General features: G+C 34.3%; 1 protein-coding gene and 1 long non-coding RNA gene across 3 annotated transcripts; one reads left to right on the forward strand and one right to left on the reverse strand.

Moving 5' to 3' along the window:
* Positions 1-2,341: 2,341 nt before the first annotated feature.
* Positions 2,342-12,356, forward strand: LOC116001542 (putative 1-phosphatidylinositol-3-phosphate 5-kinase FAB1D). Of its 2 annotated transcripts, none has more exons than XM_031241421.1 (14): positions 2,342-2,677; positions 3,330-3,588; positions 3,677-3,710; positions 3,811-3,911; positions 3,985-4,492; positions 4,662-4,809; positions 4,929-5,270; positions 6,541-7,368; positions 7,607-7,941; positions 8,264-8,390; positions 8,559-8,714; positions 9,159-10,670; positions 10,757-11,023; positions 11,604-12,356. In XM_031241421.1, the coding sequence occupies exons 2-14, from the start codon at positions 3,375-3,377 to the stop codon at positions 11,976-11,978; spliced, it is 4,947 nt and encodes a 1,648-aa protein (XP_031097281.1). In that variant the 5' UTR covers positions 2,342-2,677; positions 3,330-3,374; the 3' UTR covers positions 11,979-12,356. The 2 variants fall into 2 exon arrangements, with proteins under 2 accessions (XP_031097281.1, XP_031097282.1); XM_031241422.1 differs by having other exon boundaries at positions 3,344-3,588.
* Positions 12,357-17,599: 5,243 nt separating this feature from the next.
* LOC116003092 lies at positions 17,600-19,212 on the reverse strand. Its single transcript, XR_004094616.1, has 3 exons — positions 19,075-19,212; positions 17,733-17,826; positions 17,600-17,618 (listed from the first exon to the last, which is right to left on the reverse strand). It is a non-coding gene; the product is annotated as an uncharacterized LOC116003092 (long non-coding RNA).
* Positions 19,213-19,477: the final 265 nt, after the last annotated feature.

Here is a 19,477-nt window from a genome sequence, read left to right on the forward strand (position 1 = left end):
TAAAAAAAAAAAAAAAAAAAAGGGGGGGGGGGTAAAAAACATCACATGGTTTTTGTTTAGCATCAATATCAACAAGAAAATAAATTCTCAAAATTTGTAATCCGAATTATTTTCAAAAAATAGATTATTTTTTTTAAAAAATAAACTATGTGGTCAAAATGAAAACTAGTAGATGAAACCCTTCCTTAGAATTCACAACATACAAAATCAGGCATTTTCCATACACAAGTAGAGATTTCAAATTAAACTAATACGGAGTACAACTTAAATTATACTTAAATCAAATAGGGGAGGTTTGGATACCACTTTTTAATAGAGGGATTTTTTTAAAATTAAACTCGATGATTAAAATAGAAACTAGTGGATAAAAACCCCTTGTCAGAATTTGCAATATACAAGATCAAGCATTTTTCATACGTAAGTAGAGACCTTAAATTAAACGCCTATTCAAAGGGCTACTATGACACACAAACATTAAAATTTTATGGAAAAGCAATGCTCTAAATGCCTAAATTACAAGAAAAACATTACTGGCATAAAGCACTGAAAAAGTGAAAACAAAAACGTGAAGGAGGATTGAAAGCATTAATGTCATGAAACACTGCAAAATGTTTTTTAAAAAAGGTGGGGCGGAGGGCGAGGGGAAAAGCATCACATGATTTTTGTTTATCGTTAATATCAACGAGAAAATAAAAACTCAAAATTTGTATTATTTTTGAAAAATAGATAGATTTGTTTTAAAAAAAAATAAAAATAAATTGTATGGTACGTCAAAATGAAAACTAGTGGATAAAAACCTCATCTGAATTCACAACATACAAAATAAGGCATTTTCCATACACAAGTAGAGATTTCAAATTAAACTAATACAACTTAAGTTGTACGTAAATCAAATAGGGGAGGCTTGGATACTAGTTGTTAATATGAGTTTATGCCTACTGTACATAATATAATCAAGGGCGGAGCTAGAAAAATCATGTTAGGGGACCAAAACTATATAGCAAAAATTTACAATTTCAATCAACATCAATATCGACCATACATAATATCATTATATGTACCATACATAATTATACTATGTATTATCAATAATAATTTTTAATTAAACTTTATGTAACGATTGTCATTGATGTCGTATTACATTTACCTCCTACCACCCACGTACGTACCTTTGCCCTTGCATATAATATTTACATACTCAAAATACACGTATTACAACCTATACTAAATTATGTTTAGGATTTATTGTGGAGGCATACTTGAACAATCTTTGAGAATAGAGACCATCTTAAATAAAGAAAGATGATTTTAGGAAGATAAATGATGTGTTTTATGATCTTCTTATAGTAGAGCTTTTGTTTTCTTTATTATCTCTTCTTATGGGAATAAAGATATATTATGTTCTATACTCTACAAATGGAATCATAACTCTTTTATTATGATTATAATATTAATATTAAAATTCTACTCAGAACCAATTTTTTTTTTGTTCGAGATAAATTAAAATGCATTTGTCAAAAGTGTAATCCTTTCAAAAACCTAATAAGTTTAATGTACATTTTAGAAACTTATGCGATATTGTAACTTTCTTATCATTAAAAATCAAAATTTTATTATATAATTGTTATAAGATTTATGTGTTTTTCATTTATTTCAATCATATATTATTATTATTATTATTATCAGTATTATTATATTTATTATTATTTTGTTATGAGGTATTTTTTTTAATCACATACCATACTTGTCTACAACTAGTAAAATTTTAATAGAAATAAGAAACCATAGTCCAAATGTCCAACCACCTATTTACCACTTTTTAATAAAAATAACATTTATTTATTTTGAATAAAAATGAGGGTCTATTGTGGCATTGTCAAACTATCTAATATCTATTGTCTGCTTTTGATTTTAAAATTTAAAATTAATCAAATTTAGTTTTTGAATTCTAACTATTTAAAATATATCGCTTTTTGTCTTAAAATATGTCACATTTAGTCGTAACCCAATATTAAAAATAACCTATTTTAATAGTCAAAATTATATTTGATCAATTTTAAGTTTAAAAATAAAAGAATATATTAGAAAATGCTAATTTTCTTACACGTTAATAAAGAAATTGAAATAAAAGTCTTGATTTTTATTTTTCTCCGCCCGTCATAAAAGTCAAATCTCGAATGTGGAGGTGAAAAACAACAGAGAAATACGGTGTACGCATGTATAGTCTCATGTACGTATAAAAGCTAAAAAGGTTAGATTTTATCCGTATATTATTCAAATGTTTTTGAGACTTTTTCGTTCAAAAATCGAAAAAATTACTGCGTACAGGTAATGTTAACTGTGTTCGCAGATCCAAATGTGTGTTTGAGTGTCATCATCTTCAAATACTGGATTTCTCTGCTCCTATATAAACCTGTCACTCTTAACAATTTTCAAGCAGTAACCGCATGGGACCCACTCTCTAGACACAATTCTTAATTCTCTCTCTAATTTCCCCATCTCTGTTTCTCTTTCTCTCTCTACCGCTCCATTCTCTCTTATTGTTCTGAGGATTTTTGTTTCCTGATTTTGTGGGGGGAGAGCTTTGCGTCTGTGCAGTGGCCATTTTCCGGGTTTTGTTATGGTGCGGATTGATCTTGGGGGATCGTTTTTGCGTGTGAACTGGGTTGCTTTTACGGTAAGTCATTTATGAAAGGATTTTTAGGCGATTGTTTTGGTGGCCGTAAATGGAAAAAGGTTTCATCGGCTAGTTGTGATCTCGAAATGCTTGTTTGGTTTTCGGTAACAGTTTCAATTTTACTATACTTTGATGAATGACTTGTATTTGGGATTTGGGGAGATTGCGGTGTTGCCCTGTATTTGGGATTGGTAAAATTATTATGTGCAGTTTTGACTTGAGAAATTGCATTTTTCTTTTGCGTGTTTATTTTTCATTTGACTCGTTCAGTCTTGGATTGCTGGTTTTGAAGATTTACTTGATTTTGAGTTAATAGAGTTAATTGTAATTAAATGCTTTTTGCCGGTTAATTCTTGTTTTTATCGCTGTGTTTACTGCACTTCTGAATAGTTTGATTGTTTTTCACTAAGTTTTACTAAGTGGCCTTGTATATTATATAATATATTTTTCTGTATACTATACAATGTCTTGGAGTTCTTTAACGGTTGCCTCTTTTCTTTTCGAATAATTTTTAGAGAGAGCGGAGTTCCTTGCAAAGGTCTTCGTGAGATCTAATGCTGTCTAGGATTCATTGGTGTTTGTAGTAATTTGCTCTTTTTTTGGGATACTCTTGTTTTGCTCTTGCAAATTAGTTTTTAAATGAACTTTTCAGGGTTTGACATGCAGGTTGAAATAGATTCCTGGGCTCAGATGTAATATGTGCCATTATTGTGGTTCCAAATCCACAAAGTCTTGTAGCAGCATGGATAAGCAGGAGAATGATAACTGTAAAAGATTAAATGGCATGGATTCTGTCCAGTCATGCCAATTTTGTGGTGAAATGAAAGATAAGAATTTAACTTCTCATGCGGTGGCATCGATCAGTCCAACTATTTCAATGCAAAGTAGTGAAAGATCCGTCTCAAGTTGCAGTATGATTTCCTTAGCTCATTTGTGCCCCAGAATTTGTCTCATATGTTTTTTTGCTCTCCATATTAATGCTGTTATTAAACTTTTCAGGTGAATTTTCAGTTGATGTAAACTCTGACTACAGGTTAGAAGTTCTGCCTTTTCTTAAGAAAGTAGTTGGTGGAACCTTAAAGTAGATGCCCTTACCATATTCATAGGTCTTGGTTTAATTGTGTTCTTATCAGGGGTTATCTTGATGAAAGCAGCACAGACAGCAGTCAAGAGAGTTTCAATTCTAATACAAGAGGGAGTCTTTATGGATTTAGCTTACAACCTCCATCAAATGGTATTTATCATTCTGACTTTCTAATTTGAAGTGACATTGAGGGTGTTGTCTGATAATGAAAATTTGTGGACAGGAAGTAATCTAGATTCTAGTGGAAATAATAGAAGTGCAATAGTGGAAAATAGTAGAGTGGAAAGAGACATTGATGAAGAAACTGGAATACCTTTTAATGTTGAAGTGGATAGCCACTTTTGGCTACCACCAGATCCTGAAGACAGAGATTTGGACTTGGAGGGGAGTGTGGCTAATTATGAGGATGATGACGATATTGAAGGTGGTAATGGTCTGAATTTAGTTAGCTTTGGAGAAGAGTACTCTGGGAGTTTCAAGTTCAAAGAGGAAAAACAGAAGGCAATGGAAGAGGTTATGTGTGGGAAGTTTAAGGCGCTTGTTGCTCAACTTCTCAGGTCTGTGGGTGTCAACCCCAAAGGGGAAGATAGTGACAGTTGGGTTGATATAGTCACTGCTCTATCATGGAATGCTGCTTCGTTTGTGAAGGTGGATGCAGCTGAGGGAAAGGCAATGGATCCTGACGGATATGTAAAAATAAAATGTGTTGCAACTGGCTCACGCAATCAAAGGTATTAATATTTTACTCCGTATGTTTTTTTACTCTCTTCATTTTTTCATGAGCTTTGATGGTGAGGAGAGAACTATTTTGTTGGAATGTATTTGTATGGAACTCTTTCATTCCAAATGGTTTAATTACGGCATTCTTTGGACTGAAGTCATTTAGCATTGCTTTTGTAGCCAATTCGTCAAAGGTCTAGTCTTCAAGAAACATGCTGCTCACAAACACATGCCTACAAGGTACAAGAGTCCCAGATTGCTTTTGATTCAGGGTGCACTTGGTCTCTCTTCAAATGAGTTGTCTTCTTTACAATCAATGCAGCAGCAGGTAATATTTCTTTATCCAGTTATGCAACTGTAAATTAATTAAGAGTAGCATACCAAAATGTTACTCCGTATTCTGTAATTCTGAGTATCTGACAATCTGTTATTGTTATCCAATAACAGGAGAAAGAGGGGCTCAAATCATTTGTTGAAATTCTAGAAAAGTACCATCCCAATGTGGTATTAGTGGAGAAAGCTGTGTCTCGTGATGTACAGGAATCCATCCTCCAGAAAGGAATCACGTTAGTCTTTGATATGAAACTTCATCGCCTTGAGAGAGTTGCTAGATGCACTGGTTCACCTATCTTATCCTGTGATACATTGGCTGCCCAAAAATTAAGGCAGTGTGATTCATTTCATTTTGAGAAGTTCATAGAAGAACATGCTATTTCTCGTGAAGGTGGAAGAAAGCCCAACAAAACATTGATGTTTATTGAAGGTTGTCCCACTCGTCTTGGATGTACGGTGAGTGAATTTCACCTTGCCCATTTCACAAAATCTTTGAACCCGTTTTTCTTGTCATTTGAGTCATTTGAATCATTGGGTGATTTGTCGTCCATGTTACTTGACTTTCTTGTTAATAAATTTACTGGAGAGTTTCATTTTAAAGAGTATCATGTGATAGATGTTACTGAAAAATAAACTTTCAATTTAATATACTTATATATTTAGACATCTATATCCACTTCAATAGGTGAACTATAACATTAGGACAAAAAAAGAGAACATAAATAACTAAGGGAGTAACAAGAAGCCAAAAAGAAAAAGGACAAGTTATCATCAGTCAAAGGTGAATCTGGGCAAGTGGAGTAAATGATGATACTCTACATATCACAGTTTCCTCCTTGATCATATTGCATATACACTTTATTTGAATGCTGCTTTAAATAATGTTCCTTTCCATATAATTATTTGATAAGTAGAAAAAATACTCTTTGGATGCCCTTTTCTCGGCAAATAACAGGGTAACTATGATAATGAAGTATGGTGGTGCAAATACACATCTATAGAATTGTTACTTTGTTTATTTGAATGTGATATGTGACAGTTGCTTTCCTCTGTCCTGCATGGTTTGGTTGTGCCATGGTCTTAATTTTATATGTAAGGGGGTAACCTAAGAAACTGGCAGATAACCTACTTTTGCAGCATGTGGTGTATCTCTGAGAGAATCGTAATATGTATGTTAAAATTTTCTTATTTCCATTTAAATTTCAATTGATTTTGGTCATAATTTTAACCTGATCTTGAAATGTTAAATTTTCACTGCTCATTGTAACAATTGCTATTGTGCCTTTAATGTAAATGTGCATGTATCTATAACCATCTCTATATAAGTCATTAAGTCTTGTTGTATTCTGGACTTATTAGAAATTTGCCTCAAATTTTTATTTAAATTATTCTGATTTGTTAGGACTTAATTTTTAATGTTAATTAATATAGTTTAATCCTTATTTTGAAAATTGGATTTCATTGATCACCATAAATGTTGATCTGGTGGTACTAGAACCTTCTCTATAGGATTCTGAGTGTCTACTACTGAATAATCTATATCCCCTGTTTGTTAAAAGTTGAAATCTAACTTTTGCTGACACATTTTTAATTTAACAGAAGCTTTATCAAACATCTTGTAAGATTTTAATCATACTCTTGCTTCTTTTAGTGTTGCATAGAATTTACTTCTGCCTTTCCTTCCAAATATTCTTCTAGATTTTGAATCAGTTATTTTCATGGACAGATTTTATTGATGGGAAGTAACAATGATGAATTAAAGAGGATTAAATGTGTGGTCCGATGTGCAGTTGTCATGGCATATCATTTAATCCTTGAGACATCCTTCCTTCTAGATCAGAGGGCAATGTTTTCTACTATTTCCCCAACACATTTGGTGACTGTATCAGCTAACAAACAAGATTCAACATCTGTTGGTGATGGTGCAGAAAGCCTTTCTAATAATGAAGATACTGCTCCTGACATTCATTCAACAACTGATATTGCAATTTCTGATGGGCTCCATGCAGAAGGAAATCACAATTTAAAGTCAGAAGTTGACTCTGCATTGTCACTTGAGCCGTACAATCCAATCATCCTATCTGGCCTTTCTTCTCTTTCATCCTCTCTAAGAAAAGTTATGGGCGAAAGTTTCCCTATTTTGTCTTCCTCTCGTCAATCTATGTCCTCATATCTTGGTTTTGACAGAAGGAACGTGGATGATCTGGCCCAAACTGATGTTCAAGTTTCTAACTCTACAACTGTGGTTAATGATGTTAAAGAACCAAAGATTTTCCCTGATGAAGAGAAGGCTCCTGAGAAAGAGATTATAAATACTTCTTTAACAAACCACGAGGAACCTTTAGATCCACAGAATGAGATACATGAAGATCAAAGGAATGGCAGGGATGATATTAGCACAGTGTTAGATTCTGAAAGTATTTTGGTTCTGATGTCAAGCAGGAATGCTTCGAAAGGAATTATGTGTGAGCATAGCCATTTTTCTCATATCAGGTTCTACAAGAATTTTGATGTCCCTCTTGGGAATTTTTTGCAGGATAATTTGCTAAATCAGGTTTTGAACTCAACTTTCTATATTCGTTAAAACTCTTACTTCCATTTAACTTTAATTTTTTGTTATACATAAAACGTTTTAGCTTTTCACTGCCTTTGGTAGCTGGTGAAGAAGTCTTTTACTGTTTACTGTTTTTTGGATGTACCACTAAAAAGACTACATACATACTATGAGTTTTTTTACCCTGATTTAACATTTCTTCTGGGTGATTGCTCATATAAACTGCTTTTTGGTGCAGAAGCTCCCGTGCAAAACTTGTGGTGAACCATCTGAAGCTCATATTTCTTACTATGCACACCATAATAAGCAACTCACAATCCAAGTTCGACATTTTCCTGCTGACTGGTGTTTGCCAGGTGAAAGTGAAGGGAAGCTTTGGATGTGGAGCCGTTGTGGTAAATGTAAATTTGAAAATGGAAATTCAAAATCCACAAAGCGAATTCTGATGTCTGCTGCTGCTCGTGGTCTATCATTTGGAAAATTTTTGGAGCTGAGCTTCTCAAACTCCTCATTCTTCAGTGCACCATCTGGGTGTGGACATTCTTTTCACAGGGATTTTGTATTCTTCTTCGGGTATGAATGGTTGCATCTATTTTAAAATTGCATTTCCTGTTATGCAATTCCTACTTTGTATGTTGATCTCTATCAGGGCTTTGTTATTGTTTTCTATTCCTAATGACTAAGAGCATACCATTTCTGGGTTTGGCACGTTTCACTTCACTGTTATTACTTCTCTCTCTCTCTCTCTCTCTCCTCCCCAACCCCATTTGTGGATATATTAATATCAGAAATTCCATGTGATTTAGAGTGCTCTTTACTGGGTTTTGCATTGCTGTGTATTATTATGCCTTTCTCATGTTAGAAGGTATCTGATATCATCTGTTTAAATATGCAGATTAGGTCCAATGGTTGCCATGTTCAGATACTCACCTGTTGCTACTTATTCAGTGTCTCTACCTCCTTTGAAGCTTGAGTTTAGCAATCCCGTTAAAGGAGAGTATCTAAAGAAAGATTTTGAGAAAGTATGTTGCTTTATGAGTCTAATACAATTAAAACCTATTAGCATTTTATAATATTTGGCCAAAGACAGAACTCAAAAGGAATTGTATTCTCTTATATATATATATATAATGTAAATATATAATGTAAATATAATTATATTGACTGAGATATATTTCTTTTTCCTGAAGGTACATTCAAAAGGGATTCAGATGTTTATGGATATTGAAAATTCTTTGAAGGATATATGGTCTCATTCCACTGGAAAAGAATTCAACCTTCAAGAAACTCCTAAAGAATTCATTGAAATTGAAGCAATGTTGAAGGAGGAGAGATCTCAATTTGAGGTTATGTCTTCCCTTGCTACTTTATGCAAAAGATGTTGCTTTTTCTTTATTTTTGGCATGATTAATTTGGTGTAGAGCATTATGAATGTTATAGAAGAATCTTCAATTGTCTGGATATGGTTTATGCTTTCACATGATATAGCTAGAATTAATCCCCCCATAAAATTTTATGCTTCTTAATACTATAATTATGCTTCCAGTTGGCAATATATTAGTTCATGCTTGTGTTTTACATGGCATGCTAATTAAGTTATAATGTTATATTAACATGTTCTGTTAACATATGCACAAGTGATTTGGCTAATGTGAAATTGGGAACATGTTCTGAGATGGTTCTTTGATACAACTGTCATTTGCAAAGCAGTTCTGCTGTGCTTGCATTGTACGGAGTACTTGTTAAACTAAAGGATGCTTTTCATTGATTGCCTATGGCTATAATGTCAGGTTGGTGTTCAGAATCTCAATAATGGGAATGGGGATAACATTGTGTACAAACTCCTAAGCTTGAACAGAATACGGCTGGAGCTTATGCTTGAATCATGTGTTTGGGATCGAAGGCTTCGTGCATTGCTGTCATCTGATACCAAACTGATGAGGCATAGGGATTTTAAAGTTGACAACATGGAGCATGGGCAAACTTGCCTGACACAGTATGATAAAACTGGAAGAGAAGTCAATGACATTGAAACAGACATGGAAAGAGGGAATGATGTTGCAGACAGGTGTGCTGACATTAGAATTGATGGCTCTAATGGTGATGAAATGGATGAGGCAGAAATTTCAATAGAAGGCCATACAGATGTTTCAGGAAATGCACCTTACCATGATATTAATGCGGCTGCTATTCCCATTACAGAAATTCATCTTGACAAACAAGTTGAAGGATCAATATTGCCAGATGACTCATCATCTTCTTGTGTCTTTCTTGAAGGTGGTAAGAGCCCAATTGAAATGAATGCAACTGGAAATAGTTTATCTGCACTGGACACTAATTCCCATTTTGGTGATGCAAGTCATGTAGAATACAATAGTCCTAATCAAGTGCTAACAGATAAATTAATACCGATTACTTGTGATGTGGGTTCCAACCATTTTCAAAGGCAAAAATCCTTTATTTCGATGCTGTCAACAGGTGAGGATGATAAGGGGTGGATCTGGACTCCGTTTCCAGAAATTCGACGCGAGTTTATGAAAGATCTAAAAAAAGGTAACTTGCCAAAATTTGGATCTGTCACTAGCCATGCTACAGAAACTGTTGCTTCTGCACTTGTTGCTGAGGAAGCTGGAAAACTGCATATTCCTCTTGGCAGTGATGACTACATTGTGTCTGACTATGAGGATGAACTCTCAAGCATAATTGCTTGTGCATTGGCCTTTCTGAAGGATTTTGGGGATGATGATAGAAAAGACAAAGTAATGGAAACCAAGATATATGAGAGTTCTCAAGGCCTAATGCGAATATTCTCATTGTCTTCTCCACATTGGTCAGCTAGCTCTAGCTCATTAGATTCTGCTGAAGGTAGTCATTCTTCTAGTGGTCTTTTTGATGAATCTCGCTCATCAAGTTTTGATGGGTTAGATTCATTGGAATCTTCCGTTTCTACAACAGCTTTTCATTCAGAAGTTTCGATGGGTTCAGGAAAGCTCCAGGGAAAACGTAAATACACTGTTCTTTGTACCTTTGCTAGCCAGTTTCGTCAGTTGCGGGACCGATGTTGTACATCTGAGGATGATTATATTGCTTCATTAAGTCGGTGTAGGGGTTGGGATGCTAAAGGTGGGAAAAGTAAATCTTTCTTCGCTAAAACTTTAGATGACAGGTTCATCATAAAGGGAATTAAGAGGACCGAATTTGATTCATTTATGATGTTTGGTCTTGGTTATTTCCACTATATGGATCAGTGCTATGAAAAGGGGAATCAGACCTGCCTGGCAAAAATTCTTGGTGTTTATCAGGTATCTTATTAGGCTAGGCTATCATATAGTGTTTTCTCCTCTCCTTTCCTCTAGGACTTAGTTTGATTGATAATATACTTTTCCAGGTTACCATTAGGAATACAAAGAATGGAAAAGAGACAAAGCATGAGCTGATGGTGATGGAAAACCTTTCATTTGGTCGAAATATCACTCGCCAATATGACCTTAAAGGTGCTCTGCATGCTCGATTTAATTCCGCTGGCAATGGGGCGGGAGATGTGCTTCTTGACCAGAACTTTGTGAATGATATGAATGTCTCTCCTCTGTACGTCAGTAGGGAATCAAAGCGAAATCTGCAACGTGCTGTATGGAATGACACTGGTTTCCTCAATGTAAGTTCGTTTGCATTTAAAATAGCTCAAGATATATAATTAGTTATAGAATTATTATATAGTCCCCCTTAAATAGCTCAAGATATATATAATTAGTTATAGAATTATTATATAGTCCGTATATGATACAGAAGAAGGGATCATATTAGAAGCTATATTATTTAAAGACACAGTACAGGTGATGGTTATGATGTATTCAACGTAAGCCTATTACTTCAATGCATATAGAGAAAGAGAACTATAAAATGGTAATCATATTAGAAGTTATATTATTTAAAGGCACGGGTGATGGTTATGATGCATTCTATGTAATCCTATTACTTTGAATCAAATGGAGAAAGAGAAGAATAAAATGATAATGAGTGGAGAGGAAAGGTAGTCTGAAATTTAGATGAAAGAAATGCTATCCCAATCGATACGAAATGCACTGAATAGAGGAATAGACACCACGTAATAGACCCCGACTAGATTTATGCAGTTGAGTTAAGTTTTTTTTGTATTGAATGAGAACTTGTATAGCATATTCACCTTGTGTGATGTGTTTCAGCTTTTCTCTAACATATATTTTGCGGTCTGTCAGCTGATCAATGTAATGGATTATTCTCTACTTGTGGGAGTGGATACTGAGCGGCGTGAACTTGTTTGTGGCATCATCGATTACCTCAGACAGTATACATGGGACAAGCAATTCGAGACCTGGGTCAAAACCTCACTTGTCGTCCCCAAGAATCAGTTGCCCACCGTAATCTCCCCCATAGAGTACAAGAAGAGATTCAGAAAGTTCATCGACACCCATTTTATAAGCGTTCCAGATCATTGGTGCTCTCGAGGACCTTCAAATCCATGCCAACTTTGTGGCACAGCAGGCAGCGTTGATTCAGCGCACAGAAGATCCCAAGATGGGAACTCTACGGAACAAGAGGAGAATGAACGCGGGGAGTCGTCTGCTCCTTAATCTGCTCTGAATGAAATCGTTTTTCATGCTTTGCATTTTTTTTTTTTTGTTTCTTCTGGTTCAATACATCTGTACCACAGTCGGAAATGATCCGTTTGTGGTGTGATTGAATATTGTACATAGGAAAGGAAATATAGGTATACCCAAATCTGATTCTGCGATTTTTTTAGCAAATTCATGGGGGGCTGCTTCTGGTCTGTATGTCTGGGTTCATTTAGGTCCTACGGAAGGATTCAACGTAACCTTGCAAATATATATTATATATTTTTTGTGGATGCCGATCGAGAAATTGTAAAAAGCCATGCTAGCTTTCACATTTCTGTTATAAATTTTTTACTTGATGAATGAATGAAATTTCAGTAGAAGCTTTCCTTCTGATTCTGCATTGCATTATCACAAATGATTCTTCTTTTTCTATTGTGATTATGGTTGGCTATTATCTCCAGATCTAGACTTCTCTTCTTCAAATTTGAAGACAAAGGAGAAGTTTTCCTCTTCTGTTGACACCATAAGCGGTGTTTGGTTAGATAGAAAACATTTTTCAAGTATTTTTCTAGAAGGAAAATGACATTTTATGTTACTTGATTGGATGAAAAATATTTCCTTAAGAATTAGGAAAGCTTTTTTCTACCTCACCCTAGGTATTTTGTATTTCATGAAAAATTAGTATGATAATTTTGCACTCACCATACTTTATTAATTACTATTATTATTATTATTATTATTATTACTATTATTATTATTATTATTATTATTATTGTGTAAGCTATATTTGTCATTATACTTGTTATTTCTTACAATTCTAAACCCTATCAAATAATGGAATTCATATTCCCAGTAATTTCTTTTACAATTTACACCAACCTGGAATCCATTTTCTTGGATTTATTTTATAGCTACCAAATGAAAATAGTCATTGTTCGGAGTTTTTCTTTTATTTATTTTTAAATTTCTTGCCAATTTAATTAGCACTTTTTAGTAGGTTATTACTTATTAAAGCCCACTGAAAGTGCTAATTGTTTTTTAGATTTTGAGGGATATTTTTTGTTTGATATACTTTTTGTCTCGATCTAATAATTCGAATTCCTATTTTACCCTTATAATATACTATTAATTATTTTTCTTTATTTGTACGTAGTTTATACTTTACAGTTTCAATTTTCAAATATAATCTTTAAAGAAATGTAGCAGGAGATGAAAAAAACGCGTACAGAATGGATGAAATATATGCAACTAACCAGAAACAAACAAGAGAAGGAATCAGATCATATCGAACAGAAGAATTGAAGAAGAAGAAAATCATAAATAAAGATAATATATAAGAGGACGAACGTACCAAAGATAGATAAATGTTGGTTGAGTGCCTCAAACTATATTCCTTGCATGCATAGCTTTCACCGTAGCGGGGAATCAGAAAGCTAAGGTAAGAGATGGATGGAGTTTAGAAAAATTTTGAGGTGGGCGGGTGGAGTGGATCGGAGTTTGTTTTTGATTGTACAGTTTGAGAAAGGTATGGATGCATCAACTTTGAAGGCCGTTTTCTAAGCTTTAATTAGTGATCATGTGGAACAGAGCATCTTTCGGATCAAAAACTTGCCTTCACTTTCAATGCTTATATATTTATGTAAAGCAAGCACTACGCATGTTGACAACCAAGGCTTTGCGCGTATTTTCAAACGCTGTGTGATGTATTTATACATACTTTACTATTCGCACTCGTTGTACGGGAAAATCTCATTCATTGATCTAATCAAGATCAACAATTTTTTTTTGTTTGAAAATAGTCAAGATCAACAATTAAGTGCACATATTTGTAGATTAAAAGTGTAATTTTTTTTAGAACTATTGTTCTGTACAGATCAACGACTTAGATTTATCCGCATGTTTTACCTGAATGTCTCTTCACACTTGATCTTTAGCGCGTGTATATATTGTTGGAAAAAAAATGGCATAAATGACATTTTAAGTGGCCATTTTGTGGTATAAATATATGTAGGGTCCATATCCGATTTGGATCGGGTCAAACTGGATTCGGGTTCTTCGTAATTAGACGAAGAGATCGATATATTATACGCTCAAAATGAATAATGGGTGAATGAGAAATTGATTATCAAAGTAGACCCATTTGAGATGGAATTTGTGTGGAAAAAAGCTTTAAGTAAGCCTTTTGTCCCACATTGGTTTGGGAAGAAGATTTCACCCACTATATATACAAGGGTCTTTTATGACTTGTTAACTTGTATAGGTAATAAAGTTTTAAGGACAAAGGCAACTTGACTTGTACTTCCAACTACCCCAATTTTGCCATTTTGCCCATGTTTTTCCGAGAATTATTTCCAACACATATATATAGACGCTAATGTTTAAGTGAGACTATCTCTTCCCGTGAGTTCGTGAGACTGTTCATGAATGCACACAATTTATTACACGAATGTACACAAACTACTCCAAGGTAGATTGTGTTCATTCATGCTAGGCAAATTGCACACAATGTAGTTTTTGTACATTCATGTAGTAGATTGTGTGCAGTCATGGGTTTCAATCTCATGAACTCACAGAAAGAGGTGGTCTCATTTGATCATTATTACTCTCTCTAGTGATGTATATAACACTAATTAATATTAGATGTTAAGTTTAAAAAAAAAAAAAAAAACACTCCGTACATATTGCTCAAACGAAAATCCATTTATAAATTTATGTAGTGAGGGAAAATGAAGTTGGAAGATGAATTTGATTTGGATTTCTAGTAGTGGCCGGGATTGAGCTGTTTCTCTGCACGGGTTTCCTATTTCGATAGACTTCGTAAAGAACTACGTGATAACTATCCTTTTCAGCTTCTTTAATTTGGTTTGCATTCCTTTTAATTTACTTCTCCTCATGGTTTATTTCATGGATATTCACTATCATTTCTTGTAATATTTTAAATAATATTATTGTTTGAAATGTATATATTTAAAAATTAATTATTAAGAAAAACGAGATCAAAAACAATAAATGGAAATGAAGAACATCAAAGGATATCTTCTATAAATTGTGATGATAAAACATCTAAGGTTATAAGTATTATATTTATAAGCAATGCCAAAGACCTTGTGGTCAAGTGGCATGAAGTGACCTCTACTAAATGGAAGGTCATGTGTTCAAGTTTCAAATAGAGTCAATATTGACTTGTTGGGCTTATATACTACATGTAACAGGGTCAATAGTATACAATTCTAATGATACATTTACAAAATTATCCATGTACTATACTACGGGGAGTTGTACGTGTTGTTGTTTTGATCGACTCCAATATTTGTTATTTTCCAAGTTATTTCCCAATAACATATGAGATATACACAACAAATTATCCACCTTTTGCACAAATATACCCTTAAGAATAAACCCGACATCTCTAGCACAATTGTGGGTTGGGGTAGCCATGCTCATCTAACAACTAGAAACATACAACAAGTTCAAACAATGATTGAACTTGTCAGTAGTCACTATTTTCGTCAACATGTTAGATAAATTCTTACTAGTATGAACGGTCTACAACAATATCTCTCTAGAACCAACAAACTCTCTAATCTTGTGAAACCTCACATCAATATGCTTATTGCTTAGTTGTATCATGGTATACTTTATTCTTAGCCAAATAAATGACACTCTGACTATCACAAAGCAACTGAATTCCACCTTGCTCAATACCAAGTTCCTTGACGAAACCTGAAATCCATAAGATTTCTTTAACAACTTCAGCCACTGCCATGTACTCGACTTTAGTTGTAGATAATGCTACAATAGACTGAATTGATGATCTCCAACATATAGGTCCACCACATTGAGTAAAAACATACTAGTTATAGACCTTCTCTTATATAAATCTCAGTATAGTCTGAATCTACATACTTTACAAGCAAAGGTTCACTCTGATGACTACCAAAGTCAATACCATACTTTATAGAGCCTCTCAAAGCCAATCCACTTAACTGCCTCCGAATGTTTTGCCTTTCTAGTTTAGATATAAACTTGCTTACTTGAAAAAAGTACTAAAAAAAGTAAAAATTCAAATTTCATCAAAATCCCAGTATATATATAAAGAATCGAAACCAAAACATTGTGATAGGATGCATATTTGTTTGAAGTTGGTAGCAATGGTAATTGAGCCTAAAAGGTAAAATACATAAATGCTACAATAATGTTGTCACATAATCATCTTTCCAAATGTTACATATCTGCAACTAAAAAGGCTAATGAAGTTCACTGTTGAGACTTACATTACAAAACATGGAAGTTCATGAAGGAAATCAGTTCTGAGAAGCCCAAGAGTAGAGAGAATATAAACAGATGACTTGACTCAAAATTCATCTAGTATGCTCACATTCTTTGAAACAAATAGTGAGACCAAGTACAAAATATGGCATCATATCCTTAATCCAACACATATAGCAGCTGCGATCACTCCGAGCTTTCTTCTCATGTGTAGCCTTAGCGTTCTAACACAACACCTTCAAAGTTCCAGTCTCTAACGAGGTCCCTTCTGATAGCACGGCTCCGAACTAGCCTTGGGGGTCCTGTTACTACAGTACTCTGACCAGCAGGTTGAGGTGTCACCTTAGACGTTGTGACACCGCCATTTGCACAAGAGTGTGGAAGCAACGTTTTCCTGGTCAAGCAATTGGCGATGGTAGAGCATCTTCCTTCGTTGTCTGAACTTGAAACCGAGTAACTCCTGAAAGAGTGCAACGGACTTTCTACACTATGGCATACCAGGCATGCCAGACTCATCTTAGATTTTGACAAGTCTCAGAGTGCTTCTTCACTGCACAAAACATTCAAATGCTCAACGGAAAATTCCATGCCAAAATACTAACAGGTACAATCAATTCAACCATGATTTGGAGGATAAATATCTTAACAAAGTGGATCGAGATGAATACTGCATATTTTAATTCTCTTTTTTAACTCTGGTGATAGACAAGTCTAAACCAAGTGTGTGAAATCTTTTGATTGCTAGTACTATCGCAACCATAGAGAAGATGCATGTAATTAGATGTCATCATTATTATTCTGTTAAAGTAATGCTATACTAATATATTCTGTAAAAATTTACGAAGAAATTGACAAATATAGACGAAACAAATATTTGTAGCATTCAATATCACTGGACTCCAGTAACTCAAACCAATGCAATATGTAATACTCTGTATTCCATAAGTCCATAACACACTCAAATCCAAGGATATTAAAGTTATTGTTATTGTTCTTATAATTATAGCATTTTCTTCCCCCAAAAGGTTGAATCCCCAACCCTAAGGGCCCCCCACAACCCGGCCCAACAGAGCATTTGGGAGAATGTAAATCACAACGAATCTGTCCACTTTGGACATAATCCCCACACCTGCCGCTGCCGAGTTTTGAACCTTGGTCTCTTCCCCCAATTATAGCATTTTCTAATAGTAAGGAATGATGATTCAAACATCACAAGCACATAAGTTAGTGATTCCTAATTCTAAAATCTCAGCAACACTATCACCAATAGAAGCTTAGGTGACAAAAAAGTGCAAGCTCAAACCATTACCATGCCAACTTTGCACTACAAGGACAGTTGCAGGAATGACAAACTCAAGTACTCCATATTTTGCATGCATTCATATTCTGAGAATAGAATGTAATACCATCTTAAGCATCCTGAGCAAACAATGACTGTTCAAATCTGAAGCACATATTTTCATGCTCCAGTGGAATAACCTCATTTTGGAAGCAAAATACCTCTGTTTCCCTACGGAGCATACTTAAGTTGCAATTGTCTGTGGCTAACAATAGCATTGAAGTTGTGTTCCGCTCCAACATCACTTACTCCATACTATAAATAAGAACACTTGGTGCTGAATAAAATGTCATTTGAGGAAAATTTGCAATTATAAAGCAATAGCATATATGAGATATATATCACTTGTAGCAAAAATAAAAATACACCAACTCAGGAAAAAAACAGTCCCATGCAAATAATAACCTTAAACTTTGCATGTATGTGTATAGCAGTTGTTCTCTCACTGCTATCTACCCTCTGAAAAGTAATTTTTCTATGTTCTTTCAGATGTTAAACATTCTAGCTTACATGATGCCATCTTAGGTAAGTACAGTGTAATATCTTTAAAAGAACAATGAAAACGACGACAAAACATTTGCAACACAACTGCTATGTTGTTATGATGAAAATGTAGATTCAGTCTGCCATCCACAAGCAAATACCCAAATTAAACACGAGTAACCTATGTGCAGTAAGTAACCAAACCCCTTCCTTTCCTCAGGTGCTTATTCAACAACAATTATTTTATTACAATTAAATGCTTTCAACTCTTATCTGGTCAAAATTATTGGGCAGTTTAATTGTTTAAAGCATCATGACAATTATGAGTTACTACTCATTTGGCTCATCATGTCAAGTAGTACTCGTGTTCAAAACTACAACTAGGAGCAGATCCAGAGAAACAAAAATTCAATCTCATAAAGTTAGTCTATTGTGCATGGCCTCAGTCGTTGAACTGGGATTTAATCAGTTGAAAAACTAATTAAACAAACCATTCAGTAAAATGGTTAAACACACATTATTCTACATGACCATCCATTTTATTTACTTGACTCACCATAACCCACAATATCATCCCAGAACCAGCCATTTTTACATGAAGCCATACCCCAAATACGGATCTAAACCAGCACATGAACATAAAATTAAGACGAAATTGATTTCTATCCTAGAATTTACAAATTGCAACAAATGCTGTATTTGCAATTAATTGACTAATTAATAAATCAAATAAAACCCTACGGCCAAATTCCCCCCCTTTGTTGTGAAATCTAGGTAAAATCGAGCTTAGACCGACTCCCCAATGCTGGGTGTGGGTTCTTTTCCGAAACAATTTACACAAGAACCAACTCAAAAGACACACAGATTTGTAGAAATTGACAAACAGATAGATCAAAACTAAAAATTTATCAAAAAAATTGAATCCAAGAGAATAGTAACCGAAAAGAAAAAGCTTCACACATTAAGATTGCATAAGATAATGATGAAGATGAAATCTTAAAAAGGGTTAGAGTGAAAGACCTTGGAGTCAAACTGGTTGGGAGCGACGGGTGATGAGTGGAGTGGGTCGCCGCTGTGGTGTGTAATTTCAACTCCGCTTGAAATAGAATCACTCCGTGTTACCTTAAATGAACTACGGAGTAATTCCGCAAAAATTTAGTTGCGTTAAAGTGAAAAGTTCTATTTTGGAGGTAAGGCAAGTTATAGGTTGAAATAATAGCAAGATTGCCAATAATGTAATGCATAATTAAGTGAAATAGGTAAATCCATTGAAGTTTATGATAGAGTTAATTTCATTTTTGGTCCTAGATTTATATGTGGTAGTCCAGTTTTAGTTCTTTTTTAACATTTATATTTGGTCCTAGTATTATTGTGACATAACTATTTTTGGTCCTCCATCAACAAAACAGTTGTAATGTCATCA

This window comes from Ipomoea triloba, chromosome 13 (genome assembly GCF_003576645.1).
Source record: "Ipomoea triloba cultivar NCNSP0323 chromosome 13, ASM357664v1".
Taxonomy (NCBI): Eukaryota; Viridiplantae; Streptophyta; class Magnoliopsida; order Solanales; family Convolvulaceae; genus Ipomoea; species Ipomoea triloba.

Excerpts from the sequence above, each read along its gene's own strand:
- LOC116001542 (XM_031241421.1), top strand. The coding sequence starts at position 3,375 with ATGTGCCATTATTGTGGTTCCAAATCCACAAAGTCTTGTAGCAGCATG. Across the intron at positions 4,810-4,928 it reads TACAATCAATGCAGCAGCAG|GAGAAAGAGGGGCTCAAATC; the intron begins GTAATATTTCTT and ends ATCCAATAACAG. Across the intron at positions 10,671-10,756 it reads AAATTCTTGGTGTTTATCAG|GTTACCATTAGGAATACAAA; the intron begins GTATCTTATTAG and ends ATACTTTTCCAG.